The sequence below is a fragment of the Paramormyrops kingsleyae genome, chromosome 17 (assembly GCF_048594095.1).
Source record: "Paramormyrops kingsleyae isolate MSU_618 chromosome 17, PKINGS_0.4, whole genome shotgun sequence".
NCBI classification, from domain to species: domain Eukaryota; kingdom Metazoa; phylum Chordata; class Actinopteri; order Osteoglossiformes; family Mormyridae; genus Paramormyrops; species Paramormyrops kingsleyae.
The window spans coordinates 11521932-11539146 of NC_132813.1; the positions used below are offsets into that span (position 1 = coordinate 11521932).

Here is a 17215-nt window from a genome sequence, read left to right on the forward strand (position 1 = left end):
CTACAGTTACTTGATGATTCTGGAATTGTGGTATGTATCAGTAAAGGTAAACAAGCACACAGATCTGGTGGACGGCGTACGGAAAAACACTTGAAGCTCAGTGTAAGATTACTGTCATCATCCAAGGAGAGAGTTCATTGCTATAAGTACCTTGAGTTTATCTTTTTTTTACTATTCACTGTTGAAAAACAATATTACATCTGAGTGAAGGAAAGTAATAGTGACATGGTTAAGTAAACATTAAGACAGTATTGCATATATGATACTACATTTGGGTGGTGGAAGAGAAAATATTTCCACTGCAAGATTTTAACCTAAATTTAACAAACATAATTTTACAGATTTCACCAATTATTAAATTTGTATTTCTTTCTTCCTACAATATCTATGGAATGCTTACACTGTTTTGTGTACTGTAAGCTTTTTGTGGTACACAAGGTTTCAGTGCTATAATATATGACATACTTGCAAAAAGTGAGACAAAAATTATGCTCATGTTTCTTAGAATAGGTCACCATTTCCGATCCCTGCTTCGCAGCATATTCTGTCAAATGTTGAAAGTCACCTGTGAAATTTTATTCAAATTAACCATTTTTTAAAACTGTGTTTATTATTTCAAAATAACTGTTTGGCACAATTCAAAAATTACAGCAAGTCCTTGGCTAATTTATTGGTTTAATGTGATTTTAATTAATATTGCTTTAGATTAGCAACAAAATTAAGAAATTAAATTTGATCAAAATTCAAGCCTAATCTAATTAAGACCACTGAAGACTAAGAGAGAAGGTAGAATGTTCTGGAGGAAATCCACCTGTTTTCCTTAAATTGATGATAATTTAAAGGAACCTAATTTCTTTAAGATCTTTTCCCTGGAATGGGTGTCAATCATGGAAAAGGTCCTTCATACCATGCTTCTCTTTCTCCATGCTGTGTGCTGAATCAAGCATTCCTTAGGACTACATTGGAAATAATATACATTTAAATATATACTTATGGTATGTGTCTTGTTAGCTTGCTAATATTTAATCTAAAAATGAAAAACTTGATTCCTGCTTGTATAACTAATATATATGAATATATATTAATTAAACGTTTAATAATCATTTCACCATATAGTTTCATTTTTTTGTCATTCCACCTGGGTAAAGATTTGGATTACCTATAATTGACATACTTTATACAGCTCCCCGTATTACCAGATCACTGTTTCAAACATTTCAGTGTCAAACATTGATTGGATACAGTTGTTTCTCTGTGACAAATTAGAATCACGCATTGTATTTTAATTAGCCACAAACAAAACATATATTCCATGAGAATATTGTAAAAAGAACCTGTCTGTTGCATCAGTTGCCTATGCCATCCCTTCACTTCACAGACGATTCCTTAGTATTGCATAAACAATAAATTGCAAAATAGATGATTCTGCCACTCCAGGCCATTATACTGAGAATTAAAAAAATAAATAAAACACAGTAGCAGGAAAAACAGTATCAGGAACCCGATACAAGATGTCCTTCTCTTGTTTAATTCACAAACAGTTTCTTATGACAATTCTTGTCTAAATTGCAAGTGGAATAATACAAGTTCTGTTTATGATTTATTTTAGACAGTAAAAAATGAGTTTATTAAAACATAGGTTCAACAACAAAAAACCAGCTGCAAGATTGCAGAACACATCTTATGTACCATAAAATTGATAAAGAAATCACTGTATCACCTACAGTGTTTAAAATCACAGCTTTTGCATTGCAATTTCAGTTATATTTATTTTATACTGTGTCTATACTTTTATTATTATCTTTACTCATTTCTCCTATGCTGTATTCAAAGAAAGAAATATAGATGATGTTTGTTATGTTGATATATTTGAAGAAACTTAAGAATGCTGTTAATGAAACGTATTTAAAACAAACAATAGTGAATCACGCAAAAATTACACTAATGCAAAAACAGCGACAAACACGAATGCATAAAAACTCGTACAATCATTGTCCAGAATTTTGCTGAACTGTGCAGCTTAAAAACAACTAAAAATAAAAGTAAAACAACCAAATAAATATATAAATAATTTGACCTGCTCAATATAACATTCTGTTTTGTCCCATATACATTTGCCATTTATGTCCATCCAAATTTTTATTCCATTTATCCAGTGAAATTGCTTTTAAATGCATTTAATGTACTTTTAAACACTATTTAGCTGAATTGTTTCATTATATATAACTTTGTTCTTTATTCAACAAATGGAAATATGCAAATGGGTCATTTCAAATAATAAATAATAAAAAGGACTATTGGTTCAGGATTTTTTTGTTTGTTTGTTTTTAGTTCTAGAACTATTTGTTGATATTAACAGAGTGGTTCAAAATAATTATGCAGCCTAGTCCAAGATGGACTACTTCAGTTTTTAGATTGTTTATAGGGTAGATTTTAGATTGTTTATAAAGTACAGATATGTAGACAATAGACCAGGTATATAGACACGTAATAAAGTAAAAACAAACTGGTTACTGAAGTAGCACTTCAATAAAGAAAACTCCTTTAGTAAAAGGACATTAAAGGACCATTTTATGACCTCTAACAATATTGTTTACTTACAGTAAAAAAAAATATATATATATATATATATATATTTAAATGCTGTAAAGCAATTAATGATAATTCAATTTGCTTTAAATGACCTTTTTAAGGAACTTTAATGATTATATGTGCAAACAGAAGCTGAAATTTGCAGCTCGCAAACGTTTTCTATTTGAAAAAGCCAGCTTTCTGGCAGCACTACAAAAAAAAAAAAAAAATACAATAAAATGAACTAAGTTAGGTCTGAGGTGAAAGGGATCCCTTCCTGTTTGGAATTGGAAATTTTTTTAGATTCCATCCATTTGCTTTTCATTGATGATCAGAAACGTGCAATGCTTTGTAGGTGTTGAATGAAATGCAGTGGTATCTGGAGGAAAAACTGGACACTAACTGCAATTTTTTTTCTTAGTTAAGAAATATCTTTCTAGCAATGTATGAACAAACAAATCTGTTAACATTGTTATATGCTGGTCTGTTTTGTTGTTAAAATATTCAATTAATAACAAGCAAATTTAAAAGTTTGTACAAAATCCTCCCCCCTTTTAATAAAATCTCTCCATGTTATCCTCTGTAGAAATGGACGTCCGAAGCATGCTTGGGAGAACTATACAGCCTCCTTTCTCAGTACCTAAGTGTGGTACCAGTGTAAGAAAAATATTTTATATTATTTGCAGGTTGGTTTTGAGGAAAATTCATGAATTATATTGTTAGCAGCATTTTTTAGCTGTCCTTCAGTAACACAAATCTATAATGATCAGACTCCTAAACTGCTTGCAAATTAAATAGGTTTGTGGAAGGCAAAATACTGTAACTAGAACATTATCTTATGATGACAAAAATCCTTAATGCTTTTCTACATTCAGAGATACCATTAGTACCATTAGGCATGAAAAAGCAGACGGTGAAAGATGCATGCATCACCTGCAACTCAAGTTTTTGCTGCGCTTTCATCCAAGAACAGATAGTGGACACACGCAGCATTACCGATTTTCATGATCTAGCCAGATATAGTTATGGTGTCTAGGCAGAATGTCAGAGAAGAGACAAGTGGACAATAAGCATTGAAAGTAAGGTTGTGTAGGCTGCAGGAGTACATTCATTCACTTGACTGTGTCATTATGTAAGACTGAATTCCATTATCTCTCACCTTCGGTAAAGATGAATTGAGATGAAGAGCACATTTGTTGAATTCCCCTGTGTCAAAGTCCCAAAGACGATAAAAGACTGAATTGTTTTCTCATCTAGTAAACAGTCCTGATGTCCAACCCGGAATCCAGTTATACCCAGTTTCAGGACGTGATACACATCTGGTTTTCTTGAGTTTTCCCAATGCCCCAATAAAAAGTCTGAAAAGTCCATCTTGTTTATAATTGCCTTCACCTTTTTTGTTCATTCCATCTCCACTAACACCCCCCACTGAAGTTCCGGCTCCTTATTCCTATCCCTGTGTCGCGTGATATTTTCACAGTCCCATCTGATGCAAGTCTTTCAGTTCAGTACCTTCTATCAAAACTTCGCACCTTCATTATCAAGACAATATCAGTAATACATGCTATGTTGTTTGGATAGTCATTGTAAAATTCACTTATCTCCAGCTACATATAAATGAATTTTAAAAAATCATTATTAAATCATCACGTATTGCTAAATACAGTATTTGTAAACCTGTTGCAGTTTTTTTTCCTGCAGCTTGAGTAAGGTAGAATATAATCTACATAGCCTTTTTCAACTAAATTAATTTATTACTAGTTACGAATCCATTGGTAGCCTTTTCTTTCAAACAATCAGACAATTGTTATTTTGTTTTTTTTTTTTAAGGATAAAGTAGCCAAAAATATTTTTTGTCTAGCAATTCTCTAAAGAGAATGCATAACAATATTGAATTTCAAGTCTAAACATTACAATCATAGTACTGATGAAAATTAATAAAATAACACAGGACAGCTATTGAGGTTCACATATTTGTGTTTTGATATTTTCAAATAATCTATTCGCACTATCGCCATAATATATACTTTTAAGTTGTTCTTTGCATAGATTGTGAAGTAAAAGGTACTGGAAGAAATTTGCTACATTGTGCCATTTGGCTGCTCTCCATTCTGAATTTAACCACATTTCCTAAATATTTGTCCTTTAATATGAAATTTGTTTCCAGACCAAAGTACATTACACAGCAGACCAAGGTAAACAATCCTGCAAAATTTTGATACACTTCAGAATATCAAAATAAAATAAGGCAGGATCACATAGCTGGAAAAATTTTACGCTAAATGCTGAATCCTGAACTGAATTTTTAGTCAGTCATTTTAAAAGTTTTACTATTGCCTATTGATACACTCCTGTCTCAGCACTTATTAGTTATTAATATGGAACTTTGAGCAACAAGAAATTAAGCCCATGCAGCAATATGAGCAGCGTATAGCCTTGGTAAATAAATCACAATGGTTTCCCTTAAAATTCTAAGCTGATCACCAAGGGTCTTAGATTTAAATGAAAAACATCCAAAAAAAAGGGGGGAAAAAAATCAGCCGATGTAGTTATTTGTGTACTGCTCCACAAATCATCGCTTTCGGCATTAAAAACTTACCTTTCCAAACAGCCCATCTTCCATTTTAAAGCAATTCTTTAAAGTAACCTTCATAAAATTTCAAGAAATTGACATTGTCATTTGGTGAAAAAAAACTGCACATCTTGCTAATCAAAAGCATACCTAAGTTGACATTTTTTTGTAAACTCAATTATAAACATTGGTTAGTCAGATACTTTTCTCTGTGAGTGACGGTTAGGGTTATGAATGCATGTGATTGCTATTGACATGTCTGACTAAATTTATCTGTCATAAAATCTGCCAAATTCTCTCTCACCCTGAACCCCCGGACAAGGTGACCTATTGTGTTTGTTGTATAGAAACTCCTCCCCCTGGACATTGTGAAACAGACTTTTTAAAATATGTGTTGCATGTAGTCATTTGCATGCCACTCAGCCAATATATGAATCAGTTGGTTAAAAATTAGTATTAAAATGATTTTTAGATACATTTAAGTGTATGATAAATTATAATTATTGCTAAGGGTTACTTGTAGATAACTGATGTGAATGCAGACTATGAATTTATCTGTTTGGATTGAGCTCTCAGTCAGGGCACAGAAACATTCAACCCATCGACCTACATTTCCCATTTTTAAATCTGCTTGTGACGTTATGAAGGTGATTCTGTGGATTAGTAGGATCTGAAGCACAAGCAGTTAAAATGCCACACATTAGTCGATCCTATGGACTGTAATGCTTTATTTCTATATTAATGAACAGTTTGGCATGTCTGGGTTATATTTATATATAGTTTTGATCTATTATAAAGGCAAAGTGTAAAGTCAATATAGCGATGTTTTCCTTAACTTACCTTTTATATCCATTACATTCAATATTTCACACTCTACAGTGATTCTATTGTCCTAATTTAGATGAAAATTAAAACAATATTTATTGTCCTAATGAAGATGAACAGATTTCACTAATTTTATATTCCTTTTTTTTAAATTCAATGAATATGAATAATTCTGTGAACACTTTTGGCCATCTCAGAATTTGTTTTCATTTTCTCACTGGAGGTAATGTAAACACTGACACCAATATATTTATTATCAACTATTAAGTAACCATTAACATTCAAAAATATTTTGTTTTTTTTTTTTTGCAAAAAAGTAACATCATGCAGTGTTACAAATGCTTCATTTATAAATTCCATATAATGTAAAATCATAAATGTAGGCAAATAATTAAATAATTTACCCCTAAACATTCATTGAACAGCATTGGTCTCATATTTTGCAACTTGTTTCTTTAGCTAGGTTTATATAGTTCTTTCAATAGACTGTAAGCAGTACCATACATGTACACGTAGTTTGTCTTTGGGATCCTAAAGACATATTCGGACAAGCGTAGTAGGAGGCTGCTTAGCACAGGATAAGGTAGATTGATTAGACACCCTGAGAATCCTTTTCTGCCTTTTAACTCTCATTTGTATTGTTTGAGCTTGGCCACAGGAGTAGAAGAGAATGGTTGCGTTTTATGAGGGAAGCAGGCAGGTTGGCATGCGATCAACTCCTTGAGGCATGAATATACAGGAATGCCGGTGTAGTCAAATATGTTAACGATGGAGAATGTTACATGGTGTAGCGGTTGTGACTGGGGATGTCTCAAGGGAGAAGGGAGGGATTTTGGTGATGCAGTGTGGTTATGGACAATAGATAAGACTAAAATCAGACAATGACTTTTAGCTAATATCAGCAGGTTCCATTTATGAATGGAACCCAACAGCTTTTAGCTTGGACATAAAAGGAACACCTACCCACTTGGGCCCCTTGCAGAATTTTCATACACACACTCATTCACTCGATATGGCCCCGCCCCCAGACTGAGCACATGGTTTCAGGCACGGACTTGCAATGTGTTACTTAGATGGGACTGAGTGTCGTAGGAGGGTGAAGAATAAGACAACAGAAGACAGGTGATGCTAAAATGAACATTTATAATGACTCTTATTGTCGGAAAATAATAATCCTTAAAAAACGATTTAATGTATATTACCACTAAAATGCCGACTTCACTGATAATCCACAAGTCAAGAACACACAACTCACTATTTTTTTTTTTTTTTTTTTACAAACACAATGGTACAATTACATTAAATATCCATTACTCATTTAGTCAGTTAATGAATGGTGTTAAAAGAAACCACTAATTTACTAAAAACAAAACAATGATTCACCTTTCCAGTCATTCCCTTTTTGTAGTAGTAGTAGTACTTGTTGTTGCTGTTGTCGTCACTTATTAATAGTTAGATTAAAATAAATAGCTCATGAAGTGTTAAAGAAATACGGCCGGCAGCATAAATTAACATTTGTTTGTTGAGGTTAAATTATACTTATAGATATTTTACCTGCTATAGGGTCATAAATGCAAAACTGACTATCTCCAGGAGAGAGCAATATGTCATTTTTGGCACTTTTAATGCTTTCAGCCTTACAAAAGATCATTTAGTTATCAAACAGTAAAGTGTATAAAGAATGTATAAACTCCCATTTCTATATTGCACAAAAGGTAGGAGCCATAATCATTTAATTGGGAAATATCTGATTACTGTCACTGAATGCCACGAACCAACTACACAGTGTAATAATATGGTTTGTTCTACAAGCTGTGTATAAATTGAAAGCATACAACCATGTAAACTTATTTAAAACCACTCATTTCCAAACATTCCACCTATCGAGATGATGTAATGCCTAATACACCTTGTATCTCACTGTAGTTCTATTCAAAAAGATAGCAGTAGCATTTGTAAACAGTGACTGCTTTAGTCATATTGTCCCTTTCTCAGTTCTCATGAAACCTGCATTCATTAATGTGAAACATGTTTTACAGATATACACCACGTAACAATTGCTAATTAACTACCAGGAGAAGATTCAATAAGAATTGAGTGAGGAATGGAGAGGAATCCCTTTGTATGTCAAAATTCCACAAAGCTGATTTTATGCTGCCGGCCACATTCTGTTGAACACGCTTCTCTTTACAGCTCAACAAAATCAGGACAAAAAATATTTACAATGAGGAAAAAAATGAAGGTGTGGAAAACATTTGTTTGGGTTTTTTGTTTTCTGTATTTTTGTTTTCTTTTTTTTTATTTTCTTATCTCTGAGAATAGTCCAAATGACAAGAAACAAAAAAAATCCAATCAAATCAAACTAAAATTGCACAGTCTCAAAGAGGTGATGGAATGGGGATTTAAAATCCAAACAGTTTGATGAACATAGAAGGGAGGAAGAAGGTCAATAAAGTTCATGAGGGTGAAAGTTCAAAGTTCAGAAGACAGAAGATGGCTGCGCATCTGGCGTTTTCTACTCCTCACACCTTTTAATAATAAAGAAAAATTGTTTTTGTTTTCCCCTTGAAATAAAATGGAGACTCAGGGTGAGGAGAGTGACGTGCCCTGAGAAAGATGGCACACTATCAAGGATGTCCTGGAGGCTGAGGGGATAAAACAGAATTAGGAAAAGAAGTTTATGAGAGGTAGCCAGCCTTTAAGGTGTTAATCCAGGTCTGCTTTTGATTTTTCTTTTGTATAATGTTGAGGCATCATGACTGACATCATGTTATGGAGGAACATGCTGGCTTCATGAGTGCGTCCGATGGATGTCCGACATACAAGAAAACTCAAAAAAGTTTGGAATGGTATTTTTTTTTTTTTTTTGGCACTCAGAAATCTGGGAGGAAGTAAGGGTTGGTGGGGAAGTCGAGGCAAAAGTGGGGGTAGTGGGTGAAAGTGGGGGCAGTGGAAGTGCAGGGAATAGGGGTAGTAAACAAGGTACATATGGATGGCATTTTGTTATAATTGGTCTAGGTTAGATAGCATAGTGTGAACAAAAACAGAAGCCTGAAAATGATATATAACAAATTCTATCTAACATTGCTGGTGTTTTGAGGGATCAAGCTCAACAACTGGACCTTAAAACGTCAAGCAAAGGGGCGTGGAAAAGTAAAGCTTTCTAGAAACACAGACACCAATAGCTATATTAGTGGTAAGTAAGCTTTTGGTTTGTGTTTTTTCTCTTACTCCAAATACGAAGTCCAGCCCCCTCTTTATACAATAACAGCATGAATCTTGCCTCTCATAGGCATGCAGACCAGATGATGCCCAATAAAAAATGAAAACACAATAATCTATCATAAAATGTAAGGAAAATACGTATACCCCACCTCCCCATCTATTTCAGCTGTCTGCTCTTCCTACTTTATTTTCACTTATTACTGGTTATAGACTGCAAACTGATTGAAGTGCTGTCATGCAGTTTTCTGAATTCTTATGCCTAAGCGTCATTAAATGTAGAAATGTGATCTTTTAATCATTAATTTGGCACTTTTTCATATATAGCCCCCTAAAGGACAAGTCTGTTGCTGTTATATTTTATATAAACCACATTGCATTAAATTAAATTCACAAAGGTAAATCTTTTGAAAAACAAATTCTTAACTACAAATTAAAAACTCTGTATTACATATTTTGTAATTACATACTCATGCATTGTCATTGTTTTTTAAAAGATGGCTTGATTTCTCAATCCCTTTTCACCTCTGAAACAAGTTACATGAGAAATCTGAACTATAGAAACATGATAATACTTACATAACATATACAGCAACAAACTAATTACAGGAATAAAATGGTTTGTTCAAATGGAATGCAGTGCTGATCATTCTAAAAAGGAAGCAGCGAAATAAAATTCTGAAATGTCTGTGAATGAATAATGAGAAAGAAATTATTAGATGGAAAAACAAATCACATGCGTGCCTTTGCAGCATTAACCAAAGATCCAAAAAGAGTGAGAAAATTGAACGAGCTGAGCACCAGCTGTAAAACTCTTCTTAAAATTCGCTAACAGGAGACGGGGTATTTCTGATAAAGGTATGACTTGCTGAACTTTAAAGTGCGTATTTATGTAAAAGAGGATCATGTTCAGGGTGAATTAGAGATGGTAAAGAAACACACTCTGAAAGTGAACAGGGCCAGAGTCAATCTATAGCTGTTCACACAGAACACGACACATACGCCTTGAAATCATATCCAAAAATGATAACATGCTTTGACCATGACTCTTTACAAGTTTATGCAAAATTGACTACATTCATTAATTAAAACTGGGTTTCAGTGGTTTAAAAGTATACTTTCAAAACCACATTATCTTTAGTTTAGTAAACAGCTATAGGAGAACCAAAACAAAACAGCAATTAGATTACACACAACATATTAAAATAGCAAAGCAACCAGTGAACGATCAAATTTAAATTTGAATGATTTAAACACTACTTTCAGTATGCTTAAATAACTAGACCCTACATTTTGTGATAGCTTTGTAAGAAAAAAAAAGTCCGGCTTAGTTGAATGTGACTGACAAACTTCGGTATAAGAAAATAATAATTTAAGAATGTAACAAATAAAAGTGCTATATCTTTGTTGACATGCAAAGATATGTATTTAAAATGAACAACACATACCTCCTATTTTTATTATTTTTGTTACTTTGATTTTTTTCCACGCATTATTCGATATCATGCAATACTGACGTGCAAAAAGGTTAACATCTAGCTTCACAAAATACATTTTTATAAGTTTAAAAGACTGTGTAAAGAAAACTAATAACTTATTCAGTCTTAACTATGCTGATCCAACTAAACCTTTTTGAACAACAGCTGAATCCAAAACTAATCAAGGAGACATAGTTTGAATCTTTCATTTTGCTAACGAATTAATTCCCTTAGTTTGCAATCTTTAGCTCTTATGTTAGTTAAGGGGAAAGAAAGCTCTCAACTAAATGACACTAAAACATTTTTTTTTTGTCAATTTTAAGCTATATTTTTTCAATTTTTTTAATTTTTTTTATAAATGCAACACTACTTTTATATAAATCATAAATATGGTTTGTTTGGCACTTTTCATATTTAGTTGTTTCTATAAAAGTAACTTAATTTTGTCTAATGTTTAAATCACACATTTACATTTAAGAAGCTGTGAAGATCTATGTTGGCACAAGTTTATATTTTGTTAATATTATCTTATTAGTAATCAGTATTTATTACACGTTATTTTAGTCTCTTGCAACTTCAACATCCTGCTGACAAACCAGGTGTTTATTTTTAGTTTTAGTACATGTCACAAATTAAATAGCAGCAGTTTCACAACTTAAGAAATTGTACGTATGTAAACCTATTCAACATCTAGGTAAATCCAAATAGCTCCTACAACAGACAGAGTAAAAAGACAAGACAGAACAACATGCTACGTATATTGCTTCCAGTACTCACATTTTTGTATTTCTACCTAAATTACAAAATAAAAAAAATCCTTTTGCCCCTATATCAAGGGTTACCTCTATTATGACATAACAAGGATGCTATTAGTTCACTAGCTTTGCTGGCATCTTCTCCAAGTATCCTATTTTATATTGTTCACATTAAATTGTCACAGTTGTAGTTAAGTCTATATACAGTTTTCTTTTCATAACGCGTTTCCCCTTCCTTTACCTATGCCTGCTTGAAAATGTAGATACTCGATGCTTTTAGTGGGCTTAGTTAAAAAAAAGAGCTAAATCATGTCAGATAAAAAGTATGTTTGGCTTGGTAACTGAACCTCAGTTTCCCATTTAAACTATGTCATGTATACAAGCAGCATTATTTCTTCCAATTCTGGGATGAAAATTGTAAAGAATAATGACATTTGCATTATTCTCTCAAAAACCACCTCAGGCCTGACTGGTCTACTGTATCCTATTAAAAGTTATGACTTCCCCTGATTCCAGAAAAGTGAGTATGACTGCAAAATATCCAAATGTTTTGATGTGTAGAATATTAGTGCAACATATGTAACGACCTCAATGCATATTTTTAAAAAATCTGTAACCCAGAGTTTGGGCAAGATTTGCAGTGGAAGATATTGGCTTCTAAGGATGAGTAGAGTACTTTCTGATGATTACTAGAAATTATTTCACAGCATATTTGAGCAGTCATTAAGGTTAACAAACCAGTTAAGCCAAAAGCCTATTCACTCATACTTGTAATTTCACATGGTTTGCCTTTCAGTAGGACAGAGTATATTGACAAATTTCATGTGGTTGTCAAAAAACTCTCCCATATATTATCTTTCTAACCCAAATTGGTTTTCTAAATTTTCTTTAGAATCCAGGCACTAATGAGCCATACATTCCACTAAGCTGATCGGAGATTATATGATAAATGAAAGTGTCAATAATCTGTGGTCTGATTTATACTCATTTATCAAGCCTTCAGTCATCAATGCTTAACATGTGAAATGCATTTAACCAGGCCTGGAGTACAGTTACATTTAAGAATCACAGCAGGAAGCTACCTTGGCCACACCTACTACACCACTGGATATTACCAGCATATTATTTTCATAACAGTTGAGTTTGGGAAAGGAGCTGTCCAGGATCTGTGTACCTTCTACACTGGCGTCTATGGCACGGTAAAGCTTTTGCCTTATGGGGGCAAGCAACATGCACTTCAACATCAGCAAAGTCTGTTCATGAAGAGATGTGAGGGGCAACTGGAGGGATGTCGTTTGACTGACATGTAAAAATGCAGTGTGTTAAGATGCAGGGTTGAGGGAAGTGGATGGTTCTGGATTGCAATAAAGAAGCCTCCTTACCAAGCTGTTGAAATATGTACTCACTGTAGGTTTATTGGCAATTTAAATATGACTCTACGATTTAAAAATGCTGCTTTAATTAATGATATTTTTATCTATCGAATTGACGATATAATTTTACATCTTAGCCCTTAGGCCAATAAATAAAGCCTCAAACAAGCTAATGCTTCATATATAATGTGAATTTACAAAAAAAGTGTCAATAGTTTTAGAGAAAATTCACACCAGGACGATATGTTGTTCCCATCAATGTTTTCGTTCATACAGTAAGGGCAAAAGTAGAGTTCTGTCTATTTTCCAGCTCTCTCTGACTCCTCCTATTTCATTTAGTCTTCCATAGTTGCTAATTTGTTGATTAGTTGATTTCTGTGCTTAATTCTAAAATTATGATTTGAAGGTTCAAATGAAACTCTTGAAACTTTAAAGAAGGTCAGTAAAATACCGGATCAGATTAAATTTCGAAGATAGGGTGAACGAGTGAAATCAACATTTCATGCTAATGCCCTTTTTTTTCTTGGCTTTTAGCTCACGTTAAAGAAAACTAAATGGAGTGCTAATGTAGTAGCACATATATCAGAGCAAAGCGCTTTATGGAATTTTCCTCACTGCTTCAACTTGGTATAATAATAGAGAGCTACAGATTTACTACACAGTGAAGCTTTTCAGATATGTTTTCCCATTAATCAATGACTAAATTTCCATTCCCTGGATGAACGTACATACAGATAAGCTATGAACAATATCCTACAGCATATAACCCTCATCTCCTGGCTCCAAAGAATGGCACCCATACTTCACAGTGCATTAAGAAGAAATTCAGTGTACTTCGATTGTGAAAACATCTTTAGCAGCAAACGCTTAGCAGGGCAGTACTTATTTGCAAAGATAAACTTATAGGCGGGTCCTTGCCATTTGCCAGAGTGAAAAAAATATATACATTGACGGCTTTTTTGAAATGACATCAGAATGAATTGCAGGTAAATGATGTATGTTAATTTAAGACCTAATTAGTTTAATCAATATAATGCATAAATATTGGTAGATAGGAACTGGCAAGTTGCATGGACCCTTCTATACTTCAAGAAAAGGTGAAGTTCTCACAAGAAGTAACTACCATAATACCTCTAGTACAGTGTTTTCCATCCCGGTCCTCAGGGACCCACAGACAGTCCATGTTTTTGCTCCCTCTTTATACAAAGCTGGGAGGAAGCAAAAACATGGACTGTCTGCAGGTTCCCGAGGACCGGATTGGGAAAAACAGCTCTAGTATGCTAAGTGCCACACCCTCAAGCTTTTAGTGCCTTTTGCTGTCACACACAGTAGGGCTGCATTCATACTGTATCTTGAATGGAGTTTGGGCAAAGAGCAATTAAGCTCAGAGGTAATTGAATTTAGATAAACTGGAAGTGGGGTGTATAATTTCAGGATAATTTAAGGGTTTGTAACACCAGTATTGTGTACTCCATGTGCTCAGGTATATGAAGGCAGCACTAAAGTTTGAGTTAGAACTAAAGTTCATTTGATCTCCTTCAACCTGCCTTACAAACTTTCAGTTTACAGATAAAGTGGGGAGTACGGAGAATCCAAAGTGGTTTCATTTCAGGTTTAAGCGTAGATATGTTTGATTTGTCATCATAGCACCGAAACAGAATTTTAAACTTAAACAACTCAGTTCATGTGTTGTGTGCATGCATGCCTGTTGCTGTATACAAGTCGTTTCAAACTGGATATCTGATCTAACACTTTGACCCTTCATTAACTGATGGTGCTGAAAATGCACGTCCCACCGGGTTTTAAATTAGACATATATTACACTGTTTAACAGACTATCAAATCCACTTAAATAATTAAAAAAGAAACTAAATTAAAAATATAGCATTTACATTCATGTCAACCTGATTTCTCAGATTAAAAAATTAAAATACCACAATCTTAATGAATGAAATTATATTAATAAATAATGATGATGGAAATGACAATAATAATTATGATAGCAAAAATAGTAGTAAAACCAGAATTCGGACCCTGTCGAGAAAATGCCACGAAAATCTACGTGCTCTAGTACTAGAAGCAGGATTCCGGATCCACTAGAAACGTGCGTGTGTGTGTGTGTGTGTGTGTGTGTGTGTCGTAGTGTCTTCAACGAATCAGATTTTTGTTATGCAAACAATAAGAGCTGGATGTGCCTATTTAAATCAGAATCCTGGAGACGTAGCTAAAAGGAGTTTTCATCTGAGCCATTAGCATTTCTGCATCGCACCCCCTTTGTCGTAAGCTGAGGGCAGGTGGGTGAGATGCACGAGAGTGATCACTGACTGGTGGGATTGCCCCTTAGATCTCAGGCGTTTGTCTGCAGGCTCAGAACCCCCAAAGAGGGCGGGGACATGGGAGGGGAGAACTAAAGCCTAAAGGCAAAGTTGGAAAAAAAAAACCTGTGAGCTACGAAGTGATGGTGCGTGTTTGAATTGAGTGATGATAGTTTTCCCGTCATCCAGTGGAAAAAAAAAATAACTAAAAAAATATCCCAAAGATCAGGATTTGAGTAATAAAATCATATTTACATTTTACACATTTTCTTGGTTTTTCTTGGACAGTTATATCCTTCTTGTAGGTAGGTTTGTTTTGCCTTATCCTTTGTTTAAATACTGAAAAAAATGGTTCCTTTCTGCTTTCTTGATTTCCTTCCTCTTTCTTTACCCCTACCCCCCTGGGCCCACCTTACTGCTTTTCCTCCACTTTCCTTTTAGCCCACCTTCTGTGGATTAGTGGCTCGCACGCCCTGCTCGTATGTGATCCGCTGGCTGATGAGATACTGAGCGGCCTGTGTGGCAGCAGGTGAGCCAGTGATAGTGACTTTACGGTTCCGGGTGCCGGGGATGAACTCGCCCTTTTTGGAAATTTGGATTCGGGCTCCTGTTAGCTCCTGGTACTCCACAAGTGTCTTCCCACCCTTACCCAGGATGGCACCAACCAGGTTCTCGGGGACGGCGATTTCCACCACGTCCTTAGCTCCTTCAGCTAGCTTCTCGGTAGCCAGGAGGGAGCTAGCGACCAGCGGCGAGGCGGCACTCAGATACCCATTGGTGGCCCCCGTGGCAGCCGCAAGGGATCCTAGCGTAAAGCCGCCCAAGGTCGCGGCGGGGTGGCCGGCACTGGTAGAGGCATCACTAGCATAGGAGGCCAAGAGGTTAGCGGCAGCTGCTGCAGCAGGATTAGCACTAGCCGCCACGGCAGCTAAGACCCCAGAAGCAGCGGCCGGGTTGAGCCCCAGGCCCAAAGAGTTGGTGTTATATCCATAACTGGCCAATGTATTAAGAGCAGATGTAATGGCCAGGAGGTCATTACCTGAGAAGCTGGACATGGTGGTGGGAAAGGGTCCAACACCAGCCAAGCTGGCTTGGCCAAGAAGGCTCGAGGCAGTAGCAGCCGCGGCTGCTGCGGCCGCGGGCATCACCTCCGCCGAGTTGGCATATGGTGAACCGGTAGGATTGGAGTTGGCAACCGGGCCAGAAATATTAGAGTAGCTAATGTTGAGACAGCTACTGCTTTGGGGGTCCTCTTGAATCTTTTGCACAATGATTTCCACTGCTTTGCGATTTTGCTCTGGCTCCCCACTGATAGTCACCACACGTTCCTGCAGGTTGATGCCCTCTGGTTTTTGGGAGAGCTGGACCCAGGCGCCGGATTGCTCCATCACGGCTTTAACCGTAGCCCCTCCCTTTCCGATGATAAGCCCCGCAGTGCTGTTGGGCACAATCAGCTTGGCCTGCAATCGACACAGAGAGAGAAGAAGGTTTAGCTGATGTTAATGAATGAAAAATTCTTTAGATTTCATATTATTACTAATCCTATTGGATCAGTCAAGATATATTTTGGATTTAATGTGAATCTTTCTTAACAACCTTCTTGAAAGTGCCATGCATTTCTGCATTTCCTGTATAGCTTATATGAATGTTTGACCTTTTCTTTGCCCTTGAAACCCCTTACTTGAAAACGAATGTGCTTTCGTTTTTTAGTATGGTCTGCTTCCTACTCCCATCAAATAGCTTGAAAATTAAAAAAAAAAATCCAATCAAACAGAAAATATTTCATAATTTAAGATGAAACGAGGAAAAAAGGTAAACAAGTGCAATCACAAACAAGTGTTTTTGTTTTTTCAAAAACGTTAGGGAGAAGAAAAAGAAGGAAAAGAAATGAAGTAAAAACCGAATAATTGGGTACAACGGGCCTCATTTAGAAGCATCCACTCCCAGGGGTCAAAGTTGCCATGGAAACCTAGCTCCAGCTTTCAAGAGGGGTGAATGAAAATGTATGGCAACCCCCACTGCCTCACATACAAATGCACAACACCTCAGCTCTTACTCCTAATACAGACATTCTCTCTCTCTCTCTCTCTCTCTCTCTATCTAT

At 35.3% G+C, this 17215-nt stretch overlaps 1 protein-coding gene across 1 annotated transcript in view; it reads right to left on the reverse strand.

Moving 5' to 3' along the window:
• Positions 1-1507: 1507 nt before the first annotated feature.
• The window catches only part of nova2 (NOVA alternative splicing regulator 2), a 53217-nt gene continuing 37509 nt past the window's right edge, over positions 1508-17215 (reverse strand). The window contains exon 5 of the mRNA XM_023812139.2: positions 1508-16571. Coding sequence (XP_023667907.1) covers positions 15549-16571 — 1023 coding nt within the window. The 3' untranslated portion in view covers positions 1508-15548. The remainder of the gene's footprint in view (positions 16572-17215) is intronic.